This window comes from Platalea leucorodia, assembly GCF_965183815.1.
Source record: "Platalea leucorodia genome assembly, chromosome: 1".
In the NCBI taxonomy this organism is placed as follows: Eukaryota; Metazoa; Chordata; class Aves; order Pelecaniformes; family Threskiornithidae; genus Platalea; species Platalea leucorodia.
The window spans coordinates 48,108,484-48,133,867 of record NC_138823.1 but is presented as its reverse complement, the minus strand read 5'-3'; the positions used below and the strand labels follow the sequence as shown (position 1 = coordinate 48,133,867).

General features: G+C 41.8%; 1 protein-coding gene across 1 annotated transcript in view; it reads left to right on the top strand.

The window, feature by feature from the left end:
• Positions 1 to 24,773, top strand: part of MEP1B (meprin A subunit beta) — a gene marked incomplete at its 3' end in the record, with an annotated part of 50,722 nt that extends 25,949 nt beyond the window's left edge. The window contains exons 14-23 of the mRNA XM_082328965.1: positions 724 to 841; positions 7,821 to 7,999; positions 10,064 to 10,282; positions 13,430 to 13,582; positions 14,334 to 14,549; positions 16,983 to 17,450; positions 19,182 to 19,364; positions 19,824 to 20,016; positions 22,455 to 22,653; positions 24,666 to 24,773. Coding sequence (XP_082185091.1) covers positions 724 to 841; positions 7,821 to 7,999; positions 10,064 to 10,282; positions 13,430 to 13,582; positions 14,334 to 14,549; positions 16,983 to 17,450; positions 19,182 to 19,364; positions 19,824 to 20,016; positions 22,455 to 22,653; positions 24,666 to 24,773 — 2,036 coding nt within the window. The remainder of the gene's footprint in view (positions 1 to 723; positions 842 to 7,820; positions 8,000 to 10,063; positions 10,283 to 13,429; positions 13,583 to 14,333; positions 14,550 to 16,982; positions 17,451 to 19,181; positions 19,365 to 19,823; positions 20,017 to 22,454; positions 22,654 to 24,665) is intronic.
• Between the last annotated feature and the right edge of the window lie 611 nt (positions 24,774 to 25,384).

Genomic DNA, 25,384 nt, shown 5'->3' with positions numbered 1-25,384 from the left:
TGCAATGGCACATCGCTGAGTCCCCTGTTGTGGGGCCAGGGGCACACCACAGCTTGTCTCCATCCCTTTGAATCCACCCAGCTGTGGCTCTGCATGGCAGAGGCAAGTGGTGAGATGGAGATTGAGTTCTTACTGTATACCACATGGGGAGATTGTGCCCTCACTACACAACATGGGGTTAGCTTTCTGGTACATGACACGAAAAAAAATCACCCACCCCCAGTTTAGATTTGGATCTAAACTGGGTTGAAACCACATAAATTGCTTAGAGGAGATAGACAGATAACCCAGATATAATGTTAGCAGTTCAAGTGCTAGAGGAATTCTGTGAGAGATCTGTAGCCTGCAGTCTGCACTAGGTGAAATCTGATACCTTCCTTCCCTGTTCATTTAATACTTGCTCACATAAATCTCGGCAAAGTAAATGAATGAATTTACAAAATTGAGAACCACACACTATCATGCATTATATACTTATCATGTCACATTTTGTACAGCAGTACCAAAGAAAAATTATGTGGAAACAGAACAAGAGGAAGATATAACGTCACAATAGCCTAATTTAGGGGTTTTAGGTCCCTACCCAGGTCTTAATCCAGCAAAAATCCTGCTTATTTTAATCAAAGATTGCTGGAGCAAGACCCGCCCTTAGGACTTGTTCCGTATGGATAACAGCACAAACCTATTGGCTCAGTATTGACAAGAACATTGTTTGCTTTGCAGAAATGAATGCTAAGGGACTCATCCTCAAGGCATTTGAACAGTATCGACTGAAAACCTGTATTGACTTCAAACCTTGGGAAGGGGAGAAGAATTACATATCTGTCTTCAAAGGAAGCGGGTAAGAGGAGTAATGTAAAATAACTCTCCTCCTGTTTGGCTACAGGCTATTTTCATGGCCAGTATTCACTCTAAAACTCGTATACCTGATAATAATTTTGTATTTTTGTTGTGTCTGTTTTTCCAGTCTGTTTTTAACTGGAAATTGTGGTAGTTTCCAAAACAGGTATTACCTTGGTAGTAATGAACAATTTCTTGCTGATACTTCTTTTTAAATACAAAAGGTAATCAAGTCCTTTCAGAGGTAATTTTCTGGGCATGGTAAAAGATATCAGAAACAAGCCAATTACTTTCTTGACTGATCTTTGAGTATTTGGAGTGTCACTTTCAAATGGTCATTCTTAGTATACCTTAGTTTTTAGAAAAAAAAAAATCCCAGTGGAAATATGGTAATTCTAACTGTGGGACAATGAATTTGTTTGACTAGAACAAATGGAATTGCATTTGAACAATGTCACACCAGCATTCAGATATAACAGCGATATTTTTAAATGCTGCACAGCACTGAGATATTTTACAGACGTTTCACTTTATTTACCTCTTTTGATGAATAGTTATACTATTCCACCTTAGCTTTTGCAAAATAAGACTCCAGTAAAGAAGTCAAAATTGCCCCAGCTGCTTCCCTAAGACAGTCTCTGTCAAAACAGTGCAACAAGAACAAATATATTCTCCACTCTATGCTGAACCATTTCTCTGTTAGAAAAGGAGATCAGGGAAAGCTTGATAGCCTGGTGAGGAAATTTACTTTCAGAAAATCATTTCCTGATATGAGAATGCATTCATAAATGGGAAAGATTTTCTGATAATAGAAATGTTTCCCTTTCCCTTTGGCTTGTTCTGAGATATTTGTAGCAGATAATTGTTTCAAAATTTCTTCAGTCTCTGGCTCTTTGTATTTTCTATTCTTCATGCTGTGCACATGACATTGAAACTCAATCCTAAAAGATGTATAAGTGGAGACTTAGGGAGCAATGCATATTCCTGTGCTAATGACTCTTCAGCTTTTTGAGCCAAATGGAAAACTCATGTAGCTAAATTTTTTAGTCCTTCATCACATAAAGTATGCATTGAATTTGCTAATAAATGTACCTGAAAAAACCCACAATATTTAGCCTATGGCAAGTAAGAGGCCTCTGCACAATGTTTCATTTATATGTCTATTAAAAATAGATGAGTCATGGTGACGAAGAAAAGTCACTCTAGTTGGATAACGTATCTTGCCCTCACTGCCTGGTGTGTTCCTTGCCCTGAAATGTTTCCGTCATCTCAGCTGACACATTCGTAAAACAATTAATGCTCAGCAGCACTTTTTAGAAGACTGGAGCTAAATGGTGCATTCTGCTGAAAATGGCTGTCCAGTGTCAGTGAGCTAGCTTGGGGCTGTACAAAGAAATTATTAGGACTGACCCTGCATTAACTGCCTTTCATTTCACTCCATTCCTCTCTTCCGATATAATGGGACAAAGTGAAACGTGGATAAACCAACCCATTTCCGCTCTGCCGTTCCTAGTTATCTTTTTTTAATCAGCTAGGACTCCTCTAACGGCAGACTAAACCCCTCAGTCCAGAGGGTACAGTGCAGACAGGAGCACAAAGTTCCTGGCAACACCAGCTGGATTCATAAAGTTTTATCGTACCAAGAAAAAGCTGAGAAATCATCTTTGCCTTTCTGATCTTGGCTTGCATCTATAAAACAGACAGAGGAAGGTGGGGGAACTTTGTGTCAAAAGGATTTATAGTAGGCCATAAAGTCCTCGTCTGGATGATCCTTTTGAATTCAAATGAAGTCAGCCACAAAAGAAGCCAGCTGCCATTTTGTTGTGTTGACTGTCCTGTGTAAAAATATGTTTGTAGTCTCTGATATATACACACAGTGACATCAAACCCTGTGCAAAGAGCCCTCTCCCTGTCCACATTCTTTATCCACCATTCACCAAGCCTTGGCTACTGCCTGTATTATGTTAACAGGTATACATTTGTAACACTGAGTAGAGGTACATGTAAGGTTTTCTAGCGCACAGCCTTTCACCTCACCCCCTATTCAGCTCTATGCATCCGCAGCAGAGGTTAGACTGTGGATCTCTTTAAAGACCTTTTCATGACTCCAGCCTGTGTGCTAAGCAAAACACATGAGGGATGCTTGTGAATTACAGAAATGCAGGAACATCAGACGTGGCAGGTGCCTGCAAAGCTCACAGAACAGTCCAGGAACCTGGAATGGATGTGCTATTTCTCCCTACTTTTCTCAGGAAGAGCAGGTCTTATTCAGCAGGAAAACTTGCATGGTGTGGTAGAGTCAAATTGTTAGCAGACCAGGGGGGATCAACCCTGTCTCTAGTATTTCCACATGGGAAATCAGGTTTTCATGGAGCTCTCCTGGGAGGTCACCTTAGCTCTTTGCTGCTGTGGCACATGGCAAAGGGAACCCATGCAGAAGTGGATTGATACAGATCCCTGGCTAACCAGCTTGGTGCTAGAAGTCAAAGTCTCTGTGTACTGATACTGGTGATCTGTGATACTATGGGAAGTTATTTACTAGCAGGACGTTAGTATAAAAATGTGCCTGAAATAAGTGCCGGCTGTTAAAGAATAGGATTTATAGATGGTATCATCACTACTGATGGCATGTATCTACCTACAGCCCATCTTCCAAAAAGAAGGCTGATGGGATTAGTCAGAGCAGGTACTTCCCTGTTCTTCTAGCCTCTGATAGAGCAACCAGCAATGCAGAAAGCATTGAATTGGGGGAGATACGGCTCTCACACACTTGGGGAAGCTGGGACTTTCCCTCCATTTTCTTCCCCCCCAAAGACACTGCTAACATGGGGTTCCAGGTGCCCATTGCTCTGGAGTGCTCTGTCCCACGCACCTAGTTTTATTCTCAGTGCTGGGTGACACAGACCAAGCATTTACTCCCTCTGCGGCTGCAGAATGATGGTGTCATAGGCATTTGGCAGACTGAAGGCAAGGGGAAGCTGCATCCCCCGGTATTTGGATGCTAATTTTGCCAAGTGTCCTGGATGTGCCGTAGCCTGCTGTGCTCTGTGCAGCAGCTATGAAGCCAGAGGCAGCTGCTTTAGTATGAGGTGGACCCAGAACTGTGATGGACTTCTTAGACTTCTGCACAACCAGAAAAAACTGCGTAATCGGTATGAGGCCTTGTTCAAGGGAAGCCCATGAAATCATGGATGCCACACGTGCTCCTTCCTAGGACTCATGCTGTGATTTTAATGAATAATCAATAGCCAAGGCCTGTGCTGCTTTGTGGAAAGAGAAATACTGGGGAATATGTTGCACTAATAAGTTACAGGGTTCGAAAGCACATGGTGTGCTTGTGTTTTTAAATTTCTGGGGTGAGAGGACTGCAAATCCTATGGCATATTTTGCGCCCGATTAATTTTATGGACTTCATTGGGTAAGTGTTGATTTATTTGCTGCATAAAATATCAATTTAAATGTAACTCTCTGTGCTTGCTACTTTGTGGGCATGGGGTGCCATTTTATTGGCTTGTGCAGATAGCTCACTGAATTTTTTTATTCTTTAATAAAACTTTCAGCAGAGCTGTGGTTTTGCTTTTCCTTGTGAGTGTGTGTCAGCAGCAAGTGCACTAGCGCAGCAGCTCACAAACAGCTAGAAAGAAAAGAGCTTATGAAAAGCACTGTCAAATCCACCAACCTTTCAGAAGGTAAACACAGCCGAGCAGAATCGTACCTTGCCTGGCAGCTGCAGCCCCTTACAAAGCAAAAGGCCAAAACAACAAAGAGAGAAGCAGCTGCAATGGCAGAGGCAAGAATGTGCATGAATCTGGTTTCCCTTATGATAGGGACAGGCCCCAAGTGCACTCACAGTCACTTACTGTGGTCCAGCTAAAAATTGTTCATTTGGAGTAACTTAATTGCTCTAAATCATGTGCCCATAGTTTTCGATGTTTACCAGAGTACCAATGAAATCCTCATCAGCTTTCTTCTGTCACAAATAGTCAGCATTTTTCTGCTAGAGAAAACCCATTAAAAACAATAGACCCAGAGTGGGGGAACTGCTTGCTCATCGAAACAGAGCTAAATCATAGAATCATAGGATGTCTTGAGTTGGAAGGGACCCACAAGGATCATTGAGTCCAACTCCTGTTCCTGCATAGGACAACCCCAAAATTCACACCATATGCCTGAGGGCGTTGTCCAAATGCTTCTTGAATATTGTCAGGCTTGGCGCTGTGACTACCTCCCGGGGGAGCCTGTTCCAGTGCTCCACCACCCTCTGGGTAAAGAACCTTTTCCTAATATTCAGCCTAGACCTCCCCTGGCATATTTTCCTGCCATTCCCTCGGGTTCTATCATTGGTCGCCAGGGAGAAGAGTTCAGCGCCTGCCCCTCCTCTTCCCCTTGTGAGGAAGCTGTAGACCTCGATGAGGTCTCCCTGCAGTCTCCTCTTCTCTAGGCTGAACAGACCAAGTGACTTCAGCCACTCCTCATAAGGCTTCCCCTCTAAACCCTTCACCATCTTTGTGGCTCTCCTCTGGACACCCTCTAGTAGCTTTGTATCCTTTTTATACTGCGACACCCAAAACTGCACAGAGTACTCAAGAAGAGGCCGCACCAGCGCAGAATAGAGCGGGCCCGTCACCTCCCTCGACTGGCTGGCCATACAGTGCTTGATGCACCTCAGGACATGATTGGCCTTCCTGGCTGCCAAGGCACACTGTTGGCTCATGTTCAACTTGCTGTCGACCAGAACCCCCAGATCCCTCTCCACGGGGCTGCTCTCCAGCCTCTCGTTCCCTAGTTTGTATGTACACCCAGGGTTGCCATGTCCCAGGTGCAAAATCCGGCACTTGCTCTTGTTAAACTTCATATGGCTGGTGATTGCCCAGCTCTCCAATTTGTGTAGATCTCTCTGCAGGGCCTCTCCGCCCTCAAGAGCATCAACAGCTCCTCCCAGTTTTGTGTCATCAGCAACCTTAGATAGTAATCCTTCAAGTCCTGCATCCAAGTCATTTATGAAGACATGAAAGAGCACTGAGCCTAAGATGGATCCCCATTCCCCTTAGTGCGGAACACCACTAGTGACTGATTGACAGCCCGATGTAACCCTATTTACTATAACCCTTTGAGCCCAAGCCATCAGCCAATCGCTCACCCATCGCATTATGTGTTTATCCAGCTGTATGCTGGACATTTTGTCCAGGAGGATACTGTGAGAGACAGTGTCAAAAGCTTTACTGAAATCCAAAAAGGTTACATCGACTGGCTTCCCTTGGTCAACTAGGTGGGTAACCTTGTCATAGAAAGAAGTTAAGTTTGTTAAGCAGAACTCGCGCTGGCTGGGACCAATGACTGCATTGTCTTTCAGGTGTTTTTCAATAACTCCCAGAATAATCTTCTCCATAATTTTGCCAGGCACAGAGGTGAGACTGACAGGCCTGTAGTTACCGGGGTCATCCCTGTTACCCTTCTTGAAGATTGGTACAGTGTTTGCCAGCTTCCAGTCAACTGGGACCTCTCCAGATTCCCAAGAGCATTGAAAAATCATTGAGAGAGGTCTCACTATGACATCAGCCAGCTCTTTGAGTACCCTCGGATGAATCCCATCGGGCTCCATCAACTTATAGGGATCCAGCTGGAGCAGCAAAACCCGCAGAAATTCAGGGCTGGTTGGGAGTTTGTCGTTCTCACAGTCACGGTTCTCTAGCCCAGGGCCCTGGGAGTCCCAGAGCCCATCGTCGTTGTTGAAGACCAAGGCAAAGAAAGCATTAAACATCTCTGCTTTATCTATGTCCCTGTTCGTGAGGTGACCATGCTCATCAAGTAACAGGCCAATGTTATTTCTGGCCTGCCTTTTGCTATTTACATATTTTAAAAAGCCCTTTTTATTGTCCCTCAAAGTACTGGCCAGCTTCAGCTCTAATTGAGCTTTGGCCGTGCGTATTTCCTCCCTACAGTGGCAAACAGCCTCTCTGTAGTCCTTCTGTGTCGCCTGACCTTGCTTCCACTGGCCATACACTTTCTTTTTTTGCCTTAGTTCTAGAAGAAGATCCCAACTCAGCCAAGCCAGCCTTCTACCTCACCTGCTTGACTTCCAATATTTTGGAATTGCCTGCTCCTGTGCTCTTAGGAGGTGGTACTTAAAAAGTGACCAGCACTGATGGGCCCCAGCACCTTCAAAAGCTTTTTCCCAGGGGACCTTACTAAGTAGTTTCCTGAGCAGCCTGAAGTCAGCTCTCCTCATATGCAGAGTTGAGGTCTTGCTGGCAGTTTTCCTCCTGTTCCCATAACTCATCAGTGTCATCATCCTGACTGGGTGGCCTATAGTAGATTCCCACGACGACATCTGCTTTATTTGTCTGTCCCTTAATCCTTACCCACAGGCTCTCAACTGTGCCTTTGCCAACTGCTAGCTCCATGCATTCCAGCCCCTCCACTACATACAATGCCACCCTCCAGCCTCACCTCCCCTGTCTGTTCCTCCTGAAGAGCCTGTAACCATCCATCATGGCACACCATTCACAGGACTCATCCCACTAGGTTTCATTTATGCCTATGATGTCATATCTCTGGGACTGGGCCCAGGCATCTAGCTCATCTTGCTTGTTCCTCATGCTGCATGCATTTGTGTAGAAACACTTCAAGTGAGGTTCATTGTGCCCATTACCCCACGGAGCAGTCTGAGGAATCTCACTAGCACGCAGCTCCTCGAATGCTGGTGTGCCATCCCATTGCTTGTCACTGACTAGCCTGGTCCTTTTCCCCCTTCCAATCTAGTTTAAAGCTCTATCAATCATCCCTGCTAGCTCCTGAGCAATGTGACAAGAAAGGATCCGGTAAGGAACAGATCAATGAAAAAGTGCTCTCTGTAGCAAAACATAACTTCAACACTCAAGTTAAAAATACACCTGTTGAGCAGACTGATTCTGGAGTTCATGTGGCACGGGGATGGTATGTATCTCACAGAGCCCTCTCTCATTTTATTTCAATGCTAGCTGCTGGTCCTCAGTGGGAAACCGCCAAGTGGGGTTGCAGCAGCTCTCCATTGGAACCAACTGTGACAGGATCGGAACGATCCAGCACGAGTTCCTGCATGCCCTGGGATTCTGGCATGAGCAGTCACGGTCTGACCGGGATGACTACGTGACCATCGTCTGGGACAGGATTCAGTCTGGTCAGTCACTCCCCAGCTTTTCCTTTCAGACTCTGGCGTTAGGAGCTTTAGCTGTGGAATGTCCCTTCCAGCCATCCTTTGGTGGCCACACTATTGTCTCACCTGGACTTCTTAGTTTTCAAAGCCAGCGTATCAATAAATCAAATATCATACGACATCTATTTGGGACAGAAAGCCTGGTGTGTTGTTGCTGTGGTTATACCTTGTGCCACAGCAGTTCCCAGAGGCCTAAGCAGAGATCTGAGTCCTGTTATGCTATATGTTGAAAGACTCTACAGAGGGACCTGGACAGGCTGGATCGATGGGCCAAGGCCAACTGTATGAGGTTCAACAAGGCTCAGTGCCGGGTCCTGCACTTGGGTCACAACAACCCCATGCAATGCTACAGGCTGGGGGGAGAGTGACTGGAGAGCTGCCTGGCAGAAAAGGACCTGGGGGTATTTGTCAGCAACCAGCTGAATATGAGCCAGCAGTGTGCCCAGGTAGCCAAGGAGGCTTGTATCAGAACATCCTGGCTTATATCAGAACTAGTGTGGCCAGCAGGACCAGGGAAGTGACTGTCCCCCTGTACTCAGAACTGGTGAGGCCAAACCTCGAGTACTGGGTTCAGTTTTGGGCCCCTCACTACAAGAAGGACACGGAGGTGCTGGAGCGTGTCCAGAGAAGGGCAACGAAGCTGATGAAGGGTCTAGAGCACAAGTCCTATGAGGAACAGCTGAGGGAACTGGGATTGTTTAGTCTGGAGAAGAGGAGGCTGAGGGGAGACCTTATCGCTCTCTACAACTGCCTGAAAAGAGGTTGTAGTGAGGTGGGGGTTGGTCTCTTCTGCCAAGTAGCAAGCGATAGGATGAGAGGAAATGGCCTCAAGTTGCACCAGGGGAGGTTTAGATTGGATATTAGGAAAAATTTCTTCACTGAAAGGGTGGTCAGGCACTGGACCAGGCTGCCCAGGGAAGTGGTTGAATCCACTGAAAAACCCCGTGCAACCAAAGCCAGTAGAAAATCTCCAGCGAAAACACTGGTCATCCTCTTGCTCCCTGCCCCCCTACACCCGCTGCATGCAGAGAGGGTGTGAAGAAAGGAGTAACCCCTTTCAGTGCCTGCATCACACGAGCGGTTACTTTGGTGATGCAGCTTGTGAATGTAAGCGTTGGCATATTAGGCACAAGCCTGACAGCCAGGATGGGGCTCCTCGGGACTCTGCTCGGTCTCTGCCTCTTCAGCTTGCTGTCATCCCCTGTGACTTTCAGGCATTTCAAAAGCAAAGTTATATACACAGACCTGATGCTTTCCTAACACAGGTACACACAGAAGACTGAACAAACAGATAATGATTAAATCTAATGCATTCTTATTTAGTCGTGATCAATAGTCGGGTGCATACGCAAGTTTATATTACAGAAAATAACTTAGATTCTGTTATTTGATTTCTATTATATTTTGCTGACTCTTTTAATGACAAGCTGTGCTATTGTTAGCTGTTTGAAACCGCTGCAGCTTTTTTACATTGACCAGAATATAATTACTGTATTTTGACTAATTTAAAACATTTAACACTTTACCTTCCATTGGGTAGTTAGTAATGTTTTTTAGCTCATACTCCAGAAAATATCTGTGAACTTAAATTCTGGAAGCTTACCTGATGGCAACTCTAACTTGTTTATTGTGAGCTAAAATGACCAGCGATTAAACATCAGAGAATACAGATTAGAAACAGGGAGGCATTACAGTTACAAATTGCATTAATTTGAGTACTGAAAGAGTAACTCCACTTTTGGGTATCACAAGCCCATCAAAGCTTACAGGTAGTTTCACGGGGAAAAGATAGGTAGCAAAAAGCTTGCCTTCATCCAGGAGAAGTCATCATGTTATGTTCCACTGGCTGAAAGAGGAAAGTAAATAACTCTAGTCTAGAAATAAAATAGTTTTACAGAGTAAGTACAAGTAAATGACTACAAAAAAATACTTGGGGATCTGGTGGATTCCCTGTCACTTTAAGTCTGTACATCAAAACTTGGTCCGCTTGGGCAACAAACAATCTTTCCTTTTATTTTTCCCATTTAGGTAAAGATCATAATTTCCAAAAATATGATGATAAAACATCAGACTCCCTGAATGTTCCCTATGACTATACTTCTGTGATGCACTATAGCCAAAATGCATTCAGGAACGGAACTGAACCCACCATCGTCACTAACATACCAGACTTCATGGATGTAATAGGACAGCGAATGGATTTCAGTGATTATGATCTCCAGAAGCTGAACCGGCTGTACAATTGCTGTAAGTTTCTCCATTTCTTTTAAATTTTTTGCTTCTGGCATTTGAAAGAAATGAGGGTGATACATACATGCTGGACTCATTCAGGCACAAGTGAGAGAGATGCTAAGATGTTTGAAGAAGTGAGTTGTGTTAAAAACACCAGAAATAATGGTACAGCTAGAAATAACATAGCCCTCCTGCAGAAACACTGCTGTGTAGCAGAGTTTTCTGTGCAATTTTATCTGACCTTTAGTTAAAAACCAGCTTCACTCAGCAGCTGATTTTTGTTCAGCTCTTGGGTGGCTGTTTAAAATGTGTGCTGCTGCACAAAGCTTTTTGGTTTTTCCTCCATTATTCCGCAGCTGTTGCTCAGACACTGTACAGAAACTAGTATCTTTGCTGTGGCTATCATACCTACTCCACTCTCATGCAATCTGTGAGCCAGAGTGTGTGTTCATGCAAATAGGGTGCAGATGCTGTTATGAAGAAAATGCAAGCTTTTAAAATTTTTATTTTTAGTTTCAAACTCAGTCTCTTAGAAAAGTGGTCCGGAGAGTTATTTTGCTCATGTGGGATTTATTTTAGAAAGTTGAGTGAAAGTAAGAGACAGAGAAATATAGATAATTCTGTTACCAAACTGGAATAGAATTCTGTAATTGTGACTACATCAAACGTGCCCTGGCACTCAGATGAAAACTTTTACTTCACTGCCTCAGTATCCCAAGTAGTGAGTACTGGTTTACAATTATATTTTAAGCCTCATTCTACAGATACCTTAAATAAATATCAAACCATTTTATTAAAACAGTGCATTTTTTGAGCATACAATTCTGATGAAAATATTTCTGTTCATGTGGGTCTAAACTGAACTCACATTTACATGCAGCCTTAGCTTCCAGCACTTGGCACACAGTCAATTAGGTCTCACAGAAGTGCTTACAGCTAAGGAAGTTTTTAACAGTGGATGGGGTCCTTCTTCCTCTCCATTAATCTTATATCCTTTCCATCATTCTTGTGCATTACATAAATACTTTATGACATTTTAACTTTATTGTTAACCTATAGGCACATTCCCCAAGTGAAATAAGCCCCGGTCATGTTTAAATTAGTGACAAAACTGCCACCACCCTCAGTGCGATCAAGATCTGCCCTGCTCCCCACTCTGTCCCTTGGCTTTGTATAGTGTGCATGATATTCGCAGAGCCATAAGTGGTCTTCAGATCACCCACCGTTTGCCTAAGTGGCCCCGGTGCCAGGGAGGACAGGTGCTTCGCAGGTCCCAGCCCTCGCCCACCCAGCTGCTAGACTGATCCTTTCAGGTTAGAGGGAAGACTGAGAATGCCAAACACGGTTTCGGTGGCAGATATCATCCCAGAGGAATCAAAAGATTACTTCTGTTGCTGAACATGATTTAAGGAAAAGTTTAAGCTGAATTTCTGCTAAAGGCCTGTGTGGTTAGGAAATTGCATTAAAAATGGGAAACTTGGTTCTTAAATTGGAAAAAAACAACCCAAGCATAAGAAATCCTGACTGATATTTTAGTGCTGTTCTGATCTCTTCTTCAGGCCATATGATAACAGTATATTTTAGTCTGCTTTCCCCTTCTAGCATATTACTTAACAGAACTGACCATGAGGTTCCCCTCAGTCACTGGAAGTTAGGACTCAGCATTCATCCCTCATATATTTTCTTCCAAGTCCAGCCTTTCACTACATACCAAGAAAGTATCTGGCTTTTGGTGCAGATGGAGTTCAAAACCTGCCTACAAGTAGTGCCCCCTTCCCCTATTTCATTAATTAATCTAAGAAATACATTGTAAGCTCTTGGGTCTTGCTTTTCTCTCTTTCTCTCGTCCAGGTCCCCACTCCATGCCAGCCAGCACTTTCTAATTAAGGTAGTTAGGCTACTGCTTTCCTGTTTGGGCAAATTGAGTTCATAATTTGTTTTGTGTTTTGTTTTCAAAGACTTCTTTCATCTAATAATTCTGCATTCTTGCTGACACCCTAGCTTTTTTTTTTTTTTTAATTTCTCCAGCAGTCAATATAAAACATTTACTGTGAAGATATTTCTTGGTTTTTACAACATCATACCAATACTGTATCTTAAAAGGTATCAGTCATACAACACTTCTGATTGCCTTGCAACCTCTAGAGGATTGTTAGCTTTCTATGAGGACAGTACAAAATATCTCAGCAGTACAGCTGATCTGGCAGCAGTTCATACTAAAGCGCTTCCCTGAGCTACAGCCTAAAAGTGAAGTATTTGGTGTGCCATTGAAGTTGATTTTTGCTATACTCAAGGCTCTTTTTGTGGTACAACGAAGCCTTTAAACCTGCCACAATATTTTATATGCAGTTTGAAAAGCAGTAATCATGAAGCATTTTATTAATTTAGTTGTTTTCAAATCATGGCTGGTGTTACACAGAACTCGGACATGGTACAATGAGAAACAAATCTAAGAATAGGGCTAAACCTGGACTGTGTCTTCCTTCACCCACCCAGGATTTGCTTTAGACAGAGAAAACATTACATACAGTGTTTTCCCTTTCCCATTCAACTGCACAGTCTTCCTTCACTTCATTTTTCACTTGTTATATGCAAGATATCTTAAAAATATTTATGAGAGATCCTCTGGTCCCAAATGTACCTTTGCCAAATCTTTTTTTCAATTCAGCATTTTGAAAATTGAGGTTTGCCCATTGCAATGAAATACCTTCTGCTCTACTATATTGCAAAGTAAGCACTCTAGCTGATAAATTAGTGAACCTTTCTCAAAATCTGTGGCCATGTGTCAACTGGCTGAGAGATAGCAGAGGAATGAATGGGAAGTCCTCAGTCCTTTTGGCTGTGTGGTGGGTTGGGGCTGGTATTAGTGTTCCTTGTATAAATAAAAGATGTGATGTGATGTGATAATTAGCTGGCACCCTCCTGTGCTTGCTATGTGTCCAGAGTGGTCCTGAGACATCTCATTAATTGCAGTGTTAATCACCAAATGCTTTGAGTTCCTGAAGGTTGTATCTGTGAATGTTGATGGTATGTGAAGCCACTGATAATTTTATGTTTTGCATTTCTTAGTCTTTCTCCGCTCTTGGCTTTGGACAATGAGAATTAAAATGTATGTTGTGTAACAGACATTCACGACTTTTTTCTTTTTTTAAATGTTTATAGCCTCCTCCCTAAGTTTCATGGACACGTGCAGTTTTGAGCTTGAAAATATTTGTGGCATGATTCAAAGTGCAGATGATAACAGCGATTGGCAGCGTTTGTCTCAGGTTCCTGCTGGGCCAAATACTGATCACACTAATATGGGAGAATGCAAAGGTATGAGAAGTCTGTTTTTATCTCTCTGGAAAGTATTTTCTTCAGAGGCATGTGAGTTGACTTTGATCTTGACCTCATTCTCTGTTTATTTGTTGAAAAATTACAGTTTATTTTTTAACTACGCAAATTACATCTACATACTTAAGGGCATCATGTGATATATTTGATTTTCTGCTTATTTGAGAACATTGAATGTTCTTACCTCTTTTGATCTGTTTTCTAGTCTTAGTGTCACATCCTGACATGAGAACTATATAAAATGTTCTGACCTGTGGTACAGGCACACCAGAAAGACTGCTGCTTTTCTGAATAATTGCTCAGTAAGTCTTCGGAAAGAACTGGGATTTAGAAATTATGTATATTATCAGAGCTCAGGTGAACTATTAATTGAGAATATAGCCAGTTGTTTCTGAATCTGTCAGAGAAAACTTCATGAGTTCAGGAGCTTAAACCAGTCCTACAGAGAGTCAACTGTGAATTACTGGCACTGGGTAAAGAGTAAAAGCCCATGCTTTTGAGTACAAATTGCTAGAGACAGCCAAATGAGAAAAAAAGCTGCAAGAAAAGTTCTGCTTCTGGAGAATGTGAACAGGTAACGGTCCTCAGTCTGAGGATTTGTACAGGATCTGCCTGACCCTGACTTGACCATGTCTTCTAGCTTTGTTACAATACAGTGTTAAGAATACCAATGTGCCAGGAAAATTTTGTTTTCTCTCTCCTCTACCATTCATTTCTCATTTACTTTTGACAGATTCTGGCTACTTCATGCATTTCAACACCAGCGCTGGAGCACAGGGAAGCACAGCTATCCTGGAGAGCCGAATTCTGTATCCCAAAAGGGGCTTTCAATGCTTACAATTTTATTTCTATAACAGCGGTCACGAAAGCGACCGTCTGTATGTCTTGGTCAGGGAGTATACTTCAGCCCATCCAAATGGTACTTTGAGACTCATTGAAGAGATAAAAGGTATGGAATAAAATTGCATTTTGGTTTAATCTATACTCAATTTCCTTTTCAAAGTCCTGGCGGAAAATATTGTAGCAAAGTGACTCATCTAGCATTATTCTTTGGCTTCTTCTCTAGCTATGTAATTGATTCTCTGCTGGTAAAATTGTACTTGATGGATCCTCAGTCAGCTGTTTTCCTATAATATAATCAATTATCACAAATTACAAACTCTTGCGTTATCAAGATAGTTTTCTCACCAAAATAGCTAAAATTCCATGAGCAGTTGTTTTAACTGTTCTAGAATTGCTGGTATCAATAGCAACAAGTGAATCTGGTCATTAGAGTAAATTACAATGAATAAGAAAGTAATAATAAAGAAATGGAAAGTATAAGTGTCCTGACATATCTAACATAACAGTTTTAAAAAGATAAATAAAATTTAGCTTACTTTTTAAACAAGGTTTGAAATGACTTAACGGAAGCATATGGGCAGTAGATCATGATTTGAGTTGAAGAAAATTAAGTTCTTGTGGTTTTAGGAGCCTTTGGCCTACAGAATGAGCAACTGAGGTCAGTTAATGGACAAGAGATTTTTAAGCAACAATTGCCAAAGTCACCTTACGATTAAATTACTTCCTCAAATATTTAACTATTACTTGGTCTCCATTACAGCTACAATTAGTTCAGTCTTCTGGTTACATAAGGGACTGCGCAAGTTCTTTTACAAAATAGGTATCAAGTCCACTTCTTCTGCCTCTTTTTGTCCCTTTAGGTTCATGCCTGTTTCTCTTTTCTTTTTTCCACTCTTTTCTTCACCCTGATGCTTTTGTCATCCCTGTGTGCCATCAGGAATCATGTAAGTGAATATACGTGTCAGGGCTGCTAAGGCAGATGTAAATTTCAGATTAGTCTAAGCCTTCCAAGTTCTTTTAAACCCTACTTTGAAGCCAAGATTAATTTCTCCACAAATACTCTTGCATGTATATTCGGTCCCACCTCCCGTTCCTTCTTTCTCAAGTCCGTAATTTCCTTTTAAGTCTCTGATCTGATGTGTGTGCCCAAATGGGCACCCTACTTTGACAATCTCTGGTAAAACTTTCAGGAATGGTTTAAGATCATTTCTCCCCCAAGCTGTCTCACTTCTCTCATGTGAGAAGTTCCCCTCACCAGCACAGAGTCAACAGACTGGCAGAAGCACCAACACTACAGCCCTTTCCAGCCATCGTCTGGCATCCTGGCTGAGCTGCTCATGGGCTTGCACTGAACCACCACGCTTGAGAAGCTGAGGGACAAGCCCTGAACCCTTTCTGCTGGTCTGCGCCTGCTGTGGCTGCCTTCAGCTGGGAGCAAGGGAGGCTGTGGGAGTGGGACATTTTACAGCACAGTAGCTGGTCTGCTCATTGAACACGAGTCAGAAAGCCTAGTCTTGCCTATAATCTGTGCAGTTCAAAAAAACTTTAGTTAACGCAGAAGGCAATTTAATGGAAAATAGTGGGGTGCTTTTGTTCTTGTTTCTAATTATAATGGTAGTGAAAAATGGCAAGAAATTAAGACTCATATCTGAGATCCATTGTGTTGTGTTTAGAATTGTTAGAAAAGTGAAGCATGAGTTCTGTACCTGGGATTGGCACTGCCTATTCTGTAAATGCAGCTGAAAGTCTGATCTTCTGTGCAGGTGAACATAAACCAGACAGCAAAAGAAACTGTTTTGCTGTACATACTATTAACAATGGATGTCCTCCTACTTTCACTTGCCTTACAACACCCCTGTGCAGAGGTCTTTGCTTTTGCGTACAATGCTCTTGAAGTCAAGTGGAATTTGCTCGTGCAGGCACTTTTGAATGCAGCATCAGACTCGCAGTGAGGTTTTATGACATGAAGTAGGTTTTGCAAATGACTGGCTTTAATCTGAACTTAGTACCATTAATCATTTGATGAGGGAATAGTGCTTCTGCATAGGCAAACTTCCAACAAGCCATTTAAATATACAAAAATGACTGAATGAACAAATCTTGTAGTTCTAGGCTCCGAGAATCCTCTGTAGCATTTTTTGTTGAGACATGTTGTTATTCAGTTATTTGAATATACTTTGCTCCGATTTTTTTTCTTTTTAATCATACAGGTGACAACCATCTTTGTGCATTTAATTATCACATTCATACTAATTTAATGCAACGTTCTTTAAAAATATAAAAGAAAAAACAGTCTTAAAAACCACTAACACTGTTTTCACTCAAATTAAAGAGCTGCTACGCATATTAAATCTGTTGAAAAACTGAATTGAGAAAATATGATCTTGCACTGAAAACGTAACATCTACAGGAGAAATATACCATCACGTCAGTGCTGGTGGAACTGAGAAATTCTTACATAGCGTTGGTATAGGGTCTGTAGACCTGTGCAGTGTTTGATTGTATCACTTACTCAGAAATCCCTACCCTTGTTTTTCAGGTTCACCTGCGACTTACTGGCAGCTCCATCATGTTTCTTTGAATGTTACAAGTAAATTCCGGGTTGTATTTCAAGGCGTGAGAGGAAGTGGCTTTTCAAATGGAGGCCTCTCTGTTGACGACATCAATTTGTCAGAAACTCAGTGTCCCCACCACGTCTGGCATATCAGAAATTTCACACATCTCCTCAACACAAGTCCAGCAGGGACAGCAGGAACAATATACAGTCCACCTTTTTACTCTAGTAAAGGATATGCTTTTCAGGTCAGCTTGAATGTAAATGGTACCACTAGTAACCCATTTAATTTAGCAATATACTTGCACTTGATTTCTGGAGCAAACGATGATCACTTGCAATGGCCCTGTCCATGGCAACAAGGTACCATGATTCTGCTTGACCAGCATCCTGATATTCGTCAACAGATGTCAAACCAACGAAGTATAACAACTGACCCTCTGCAGTTATCAGGTTAGTTAAAATCAGATGTGCTATCCAGTATATTTAAAACACAGTCAAAAGATGAGGAGTCACATTTTCTCTTTGTGTAAATTAGTGCAGTTTTTTTAGTTTCTGGAATGTTTCATTTATTTGCAGTGACAATATTATTGATCCACAGACAAGAAAAAATTGAACATACGAGTAGGTTAAGCTGGGACCCTGGATTTCAAAGTTGATTTGCATAAGATATAGGTGGATGATCCATTTCTAAAATTTCTTTCATATGCTCTGTGAAGATGCACTTGTATCTGCTTTAATGAGAATGGAAGTTTTCAGGAAGGCTTGGAAAGAAAAATACTGAATTAACAATACACACAGTGCGTACCAGATAAAAGTGCAGCTATTAAACAAAGCCCCTCCCTCCTAGTAAAAGGTACAGTGGTGTCAGCACAAATCTCCAGATGGACAAAGTACTGATTTATATTACATAATCCGCACTCGTTCAAGGTATGAGAAGATAAGGAGCAATTGTCCACAGTAACTTGGAAAGGAGGCAGTTAAGGTAAAGATGTAACTCTGAGAAATGGTAGGAATCTCTATAGAGATATTAAAGAAAATCTCCATATTCATCATGGGATAAAGACTGGATTTAAGCCAAAATAACTTTCTGCATCAATATAAGAGTTTTGCCAAAAGAAACCACCTCCACCCCTGAATTAGTTTCCTGGGCTTTCAGACCGTAACATTAGTCAAGGAAGGAAGGCACAAAAATGTCGAATTCACAGTATTATTTTAAAAATTTTATGATTTACATTCATTTTTCTATGACACTGTCTCTACGTGAAAACAATGCAGGTAATCTAGAACGACTGAATGTCCTCCCCTGTAAATGAAAGACAACACATCACACCAGGTCCTCCATAGATGGCTGGCATTTTCCCCCTGCTCTCTGCTGTTATGGCCACAGTGCTCAGCCCTTTTCCTTTCTGGACCCTGTGGACATGCAGTCTGTTTGCACTCTGCTGCTTCTCCCTTGTTTATTCATATATTGCTAATAGCCCCAGATTCCTAAGAGAAGCCTTGTAACTCCTATCCTTTCTCTAACCAGCAGAGGTGTTGGAGCAGGCAGTTTCTTCTCCCTCTGTCAGATACTTTCATAGACAATCAGGCTCAGCTTTGAGATTTAGAACAGGGTTTGATGGAGCAGACATCAGTGGCCTGTGACCATTCAGGTTGTTCAAGTACCCTCTGCCTTACGTGCACATCAAGAGATGCTCTCTTTTGAGAAGCACTGAATTAATTCATTTTACAGATGATTCATGTGCTACTCATCTTCTTGCCCACTACACTTTAAAAGAACTAAAAAGAAAATATAACAGGTTTTCAATGAGGTCTCCAATAACCTCATCTCCAGCAGGCTCTTTTCTCAATATCTCGGGCTAAACCAAGCCGCTGAAGATCTCCGTTGTCTTGTGCATCTCATCAGTGTGGAATCCCAGGCAAAAAAGTCTGCAAATATTGTAGGCATGTTCAGCATTGCTCCTACTCCGTGAGTTTCAGGCAATTTATTGTCTTCTCCATACTCATGATATCCATGAGCAACTAAGCAGAAGCAGGCAAAGTAGGACGCAGTCTGTCTTGGTTGTTAAGAGAGGCCTCGGTACTACTTTGCAGCAGAGGTTATCTGAGAAGGAAGGGACCCTACTGAGAAGGAAATCCAGAGTGGTCCCACACTCGCATTCAGTTATTTTTTTTTTCCAGGTTCCTCATCAATTTATTTTTGGGATAGGCCAGATAAAGTGGGATCCATAGCAACTTTCCCCAATGGAACTACATTCATGAGAGGTCCAGGAAGTGGAACGAGTGCATTCTTAACTCATCAGAGACTTAGAAGCCGCAACTTTATTAAAGACGACAGTGTTTATATTCTTTTAACAATGGAAGGTATGTAAACATAGCTGATACTCTTTACGATACAGTAAACACGGAGTGTCGCATACTTACTAAGTCACTAGTGCTGTAGATATAAATACAGATGATGTACTTTGCAAATGAGCAGTTTTGGAACTATGCATGTACCTAAAGTCAAATCATACATTTGGATAAACTTGTGGATAGGTACATGCACTGTATAATTCCTTTATCTCATGTGAAAGTGTATAAAAAGATGTTACTCCTGTGCAAATTATTTTGAATAGAGTACTTTGAATAAAATTGTCTGTTTCTGAAAAAAATCTAGAGGACATTTCCAAAATACGTCATGCTCCTGAAAGGTAAAAAAGACTATTTATCCATTTTACCTGTGGACAGGCTCTTTGCTCTTTATTATTAGAACTTATCATTAAGATAAGAGGAAAAATAACATGAAGTAAAGACCTTATTTCTTGTGTTGTTATTGTGCAGATATATCACATCTACTATCAACTCAGCCAAGTGTTTCACCCACCTCTGTTGTGAATACGTCCAGTGCCAGCACAACACCCACAACAGCCTCTGTCACCCTGACTGAAAAGCCAGAGGTTCCCAATTTCTGCCCAGACAACCCTTGTGAAAATGGTGGCGTCTGTGTTATTGTAGATAGGGAAATGGTGTGCAGGTAACTGCCTTTATTCACTCTCAAATGTAATTTTAGGATGAGTAATGAAAGTTTCTAGTAGAATAAATCTTTGTTCCTAATGAAGGGAAAGACAGACTATAGCTGATTAAGCAAATATTTCCAACTGCTACTGCGAGACTAAACTTATGACCACTTTGGGCAACAAAGCTCCTAACTTCAGCTTTTGACCATTTTCAAGTACTCTGCTTGACTCCCCTGTAAATTGTATTTTAAATGTATTTATCGTTTTCAGTAATGTATTAGTCCAGTGTTATAAAATGGACTGTGCATCTCCTTAGAAGTCCCTATAGCAAAATTTATAAGAGTTAAATATAAATGCAGTTGAAACAAAATAGCATTTATATCAGTAGAAAAGATGCTTAATACTTCGCAGGCAGGAAGCAGCATAGACATTATTTTAGAATTTGATTCAGAAATATTGTGTGGAGTAAATTATGACCATGAATTACCAAAGTGTATCTGCTTGTCTTTGAAACCAGAGATGAAGACTGAATACTAAAAAGATTGTTTGCCCTGAAAGAAAATTAATATGAACTTTTATTTAATTCTCTGTGGATACATTTATGTAACCCACCTGGCTGATCAGCATTGTTCCAGCTCTCAAACAAGCTCTAGGGCGGAAGATAGGAACTTTATGTGATGCTGTGCCAGGGCAGGTAGGCTGGGGGGGTGCTGTGAGGCAAACGTCTAAAGGCTGAGAGCAACAAGAGTCAGGATGACTCATTAAGTGTTATATCTCCCCATTTAGAAACCTTTTAAAAAACAATTCTTGTGAAACCCATGAGAAGCATGTCACAAATATGAGTAAATGTCAAGAACTTGTTCCAAGAAGACATAAAAAAGTTGTGCTGAATGTTATGCCTGATTTCGAAATTATGGAAAGAAAACTTTTACTCTCTGACATCTCTGGACTATTTGAAGCTCTAGTGCCTATGTGGCCTGCTTTCCATCCTAGAGAAGTGTTTGACCAGCAGTCAGTTTCCACTTGGATTTTCTATCGGGAAACAAGGGGGGATGTGATGATACATAACTCTGGTTAGGCTGGATCACGTGAAGTCCCCCAACAGTCAGTATCCTTGCAGCACACTGCAAATGGACTCATTTTCAGGGTTGAACATAGAGTTCTGAATAAATGGCTTAGACAGGAACTAGAAAAACAATAACATTACGAACAACCACGGTTAGAAAGATAGGGCAGATGTGCACTCAACAGTACTGCACGTATGATTTTTTTTTCAGTTAGATCATTGGGACCCTCATATGCTCACTATAAAATGTTTTGGAGCTGATGATAGTGGTGTTGGATAAGGTGAAGGAATCAAGGCCTGGAGGTTGTTTTTAGTCCTAAAACCAGATGACTGCTAGGATGTTAATTTCTTTTCTTACCTTCTTCTTGTGGGAGGGCAGAGGCAGCTCATACAAGTTCTCTAAATTTGAAAATAAGCCCCTTCTGGCAATGAGAAGGTCTGATCAGAACATACCACATCTACTAGCGGAGAAGTACTGAGCAGGGAAAGCGGAATGTGGTGGGAACATCTTTGGCCAGTTCAGTCCTAGAACTGGGGAATTCCTGCACCTAAGCTTTGGTTCAGCTGCTATCTGGTCAGAGATGCCTTGAGAGTCCGGCCTGTGGTTTCCACCCCATTTATCTCACAGGTTCGAATTGCTGCATAAGAGCTTAGAATTAAAAAAGCAAAGAATACATGAAGAAACATGTGGATGAAGTTTTCTGGAGGGTGGTAAATGTGGCTTGATTGGATAAAAATAGCAGCGTAAAGCCTCTGGACCACTTGCCATAGGAACTTATTCAATTCCTTCCTATAAAGGCTTTTTTAAATTGACTGAGTGAAGAAGTTAGAAGGGCTTTGTGTAAAAGCTAAGCATGACAAAAGGTGGAACTGCATCAGGATATGAGGGTAACTAGTAATAGTGGAAGCAAATATTACATTACAGTGGTCCTAGTGACAGGTATCAGTTTCATGGAGCAGAAAGTGAGTTTTCTATCAACAGAAGTGCTATAAAATTCAAGGAAAAGGAAGCAGATAAGTGAACTGAGTGATCCAGAGGGCATCTCTATTAGTAGCAAAAGATGACCATTCTGTAGCAGCAGCCCTACAGATCAGCTGCGGCCGAGCGTTAAGCAGTCAAAAGGATCAGGATAGTGCTTGGGTTTTCTGGCAAAGGCTCTCTCTGAAGACATGACCTGTAAAACAGCAGGAAGCTGAAAGAAGCACATCCAGATGTATAAGGACAGAAGGCCACTCAAGATAACTTCAAAATAGAAGTCCATTTGAAGATAACTTCATTATGCTTTGGGATACAGAAACAGTGCATCAGAGATTCCATTTTTTTTAAGTAGCCCTTTTCATGCCTTTAATCTTTAGGTGATACCACATGTTTGTTCTTTTACTTTCTAGATGTCCAGCAGGTGACGACTGGTGGTATATGGGAGAAAAGTGTGAAAGGAAAGGCTCAACTCAAGAAAACATTGTAATAGCTGTTTCTTCAACCATAGCTGTATTTGTTGTAATGCTTATTGTGACTATCACAACTGCATTGTGCCTTAAAAAGAAATACAGCCAAGGAAAGGAAAATAGTGACAACGTGACTCTAGAAGTAAGTATTTTGCCTTTTTCAACAATGATATATATATTTACTAAAAATAAACAAATCCAGTAGAAGTAAATTGGAGGATGTCACATTTTTAAAGTCTGAAGGCTCCAGCTTAGGAATTGAAGAGGTCCATTAAGTGCTACTAGTTTATCAAACACCAAAAAGCCACTTCATTTAAAACCTGTTCTCCTCCTCCACTCCCACCACTCTTATTGCCTTGTTGGCAGCCTACATTGAGTGGGAGAGTGTGAACAAAGGGGCTCTTTTTCAATTTGTAACTAAACCGTGTCTTCCACTTAGTGGACTTGTATTTCATCTATTACTGCATTTTCTACTAAAGATCTCCCCTTAACACACCATGGTGCTAAAAAACCCAGCCCAAAATATCAAAACAAAAAGCAAATCTAAAAATCAATTTCCCTATTCAATGGCCATTTTTTATGCAAGGAACAAAGTAGCCATGGAAATCGTGACATAAGGAGAATTAAAAGACAACAGGTTAAAACTATCTGAATTACTGGATCAGAAAGGACATGTAGTGAACAGCAGAGACATTTGGGCAGGTTTTGATAGGAAGTTTCATGAAGTCCCAGGCATCTGGACTCTTAGTTTAAACAGAGTTTTAGTCTTGGAGACAGTAAGAATGACATAGCTTAGAGGGACTCACAAGGCACAGGAGAAATTTTGTAAGCAAACCGAACTGGAATAGCCTTCCAGAGAGCAGGCTTCCATTTTTAATTTTGTTCTAATATTCTTTATGTGATGTCCTGTTGAAGTGCGGTACCTCTGTGCAATGCCAGATACTTGACACTGTTACTTTATGGCCTTCCAATAAATTATTTTAGTTCCTTTGTAAGTAACACTCTTACATTATACCCGTATTTCCCTTCCCTACGTGTTTTTGAAATGTGGATTTGGTTTTTTTTTCCCCACTTAGAATAGAACATCCTTCTGAAGATAATGCAAACAAGCATCAAAGACACAAGATGAACATCACTGGAAAACCACAACTATGTCATCTTTCTTTCTGTTACTTTTATCTCAACCATCATGATTGATAAAGGTTTGTAAAGTCTGGAAAATAATTAATAATCTGAATAAAATACTGTGCTAAAGTCAGGAAAATGTCTGACAGTGTCATGTATCGCTATGGAATGAAGAAAGATGGAAATACATTGTGTGACATGCCTGCCCTGTCCTTTAAGTCTACCTGAACACGAAGAAAACATGTAAAACTGCATCCCAACCTTCAATCAACACAGTGAAGTCCAGGTTTGCTATCTTATCATGATACAGATGCCTATAATAAAAGGGAACTGGACCCTGTAATCACAGGGTACCCAGTGGTTCTGAGTCCTGCAACAGCTGTCAGTCAGTAGTGTGAGGGTATGTGGAGTGTGGGAGTGTCTGGTTCATTAAGTTATTACTTGCTATAAAAGAAATAGCAAGTAATGAGGAAAGTGATAAATTGACCACACAGACACAAAACATTAATGAGGAAGTCACAACAGAGACAATAATGAGGACCCAGAATGCTTCAGCTGCTGATTGATGGTCCATTAAAGGAACTACTGAGGCAAACCTTCAAGAATGTCAACCTGAACAAAAATCTTTAACTGATACGAAGGGGGAAACATGATTAACATGAGTATTATGGGATAGCTGAGGCTGCTTGGGATATGGGCTATCAGAAAAGGCTTGTGGACTTACGTAAAAATGACTATGGGATGTCTAGGAGAAGGGCCAAAGGATCCAAAGAAAAGGGGAAGGATCACAGTGGATCAAAGAGGAACCAGTGTGGGAAAATTGAGCCAGCAACTGGAGAGACCAGCCTGCAAAGGAGATCTGTGTGCCAAAGACCAGAGGAGACCACAGATCTTAGGGCTTGTGGGTCTAGGGATTGGCATACAAGAGACTGTGCCAGTAACTGGAGGGGCTGTGGGCTGTAGAGCTCACAGGTCTAAACCCCAGTGACTGGAGGGATTGGTATGTGTGTGTTGTATGTGTGTTGAAAGGTCCAAGTGCCAGCAGCTGGAGAAGAGGCCATGGGTACCAGGGCTGTAGGTCTGGGTGGCAGCAACTGGAGGGACCGGGTTGTATGTGAGTGTGTAAAAGAGGTCTAAGTGCTGGCAGCTGGAGAGACCTGGGTGTGTTTATATTTCTTCAGTGAATTTAATCCTCTGTGTGTGTATGTTTAATTCACTAGCGAACTTCAAGCTGGACTAGCTGGTGAGTTGGAGGAAACATTTCCACATCTGGAGGACTCAGACTAGAGCCAGTGGTTGGGGTAAGGGAGCTCAGCGTTCAGGCATGGATATTAGGCAGACTGAGAGTCCATGCTAATATTCAAGTGATCGGTGATTGTGGGAGTGCTTATGCAATAAGTGTGTAAGTGTATGCACCTGTTTCGCTAGCAAGCATCACATTGCTCTACCTGGCAAGTAGGAGGTGACCTGCATACTAGCTAAGAGGGCCCAGGTCCAGGCAGGGGTGTTAAACAGGTTTAGAGGCCGTGCTAACGTTCAAGGGGTCTGTGAATGTGGGTGTGCTTATGGATGTGGAGAATGAGGGCACACGTGTTTTCACCAGAGAACCTCCATTCTCATCGGCTGGAGGGGAGGAAGAGGATGGGGCTGATTAAACTTGCATGAGTTTGGGTAGCATTATAGGTGGGTGCTGCTACCTGTGCTGCTCTGTGTGTATGCAGCAGTCCATGCAGCCAGCCACATTAGGG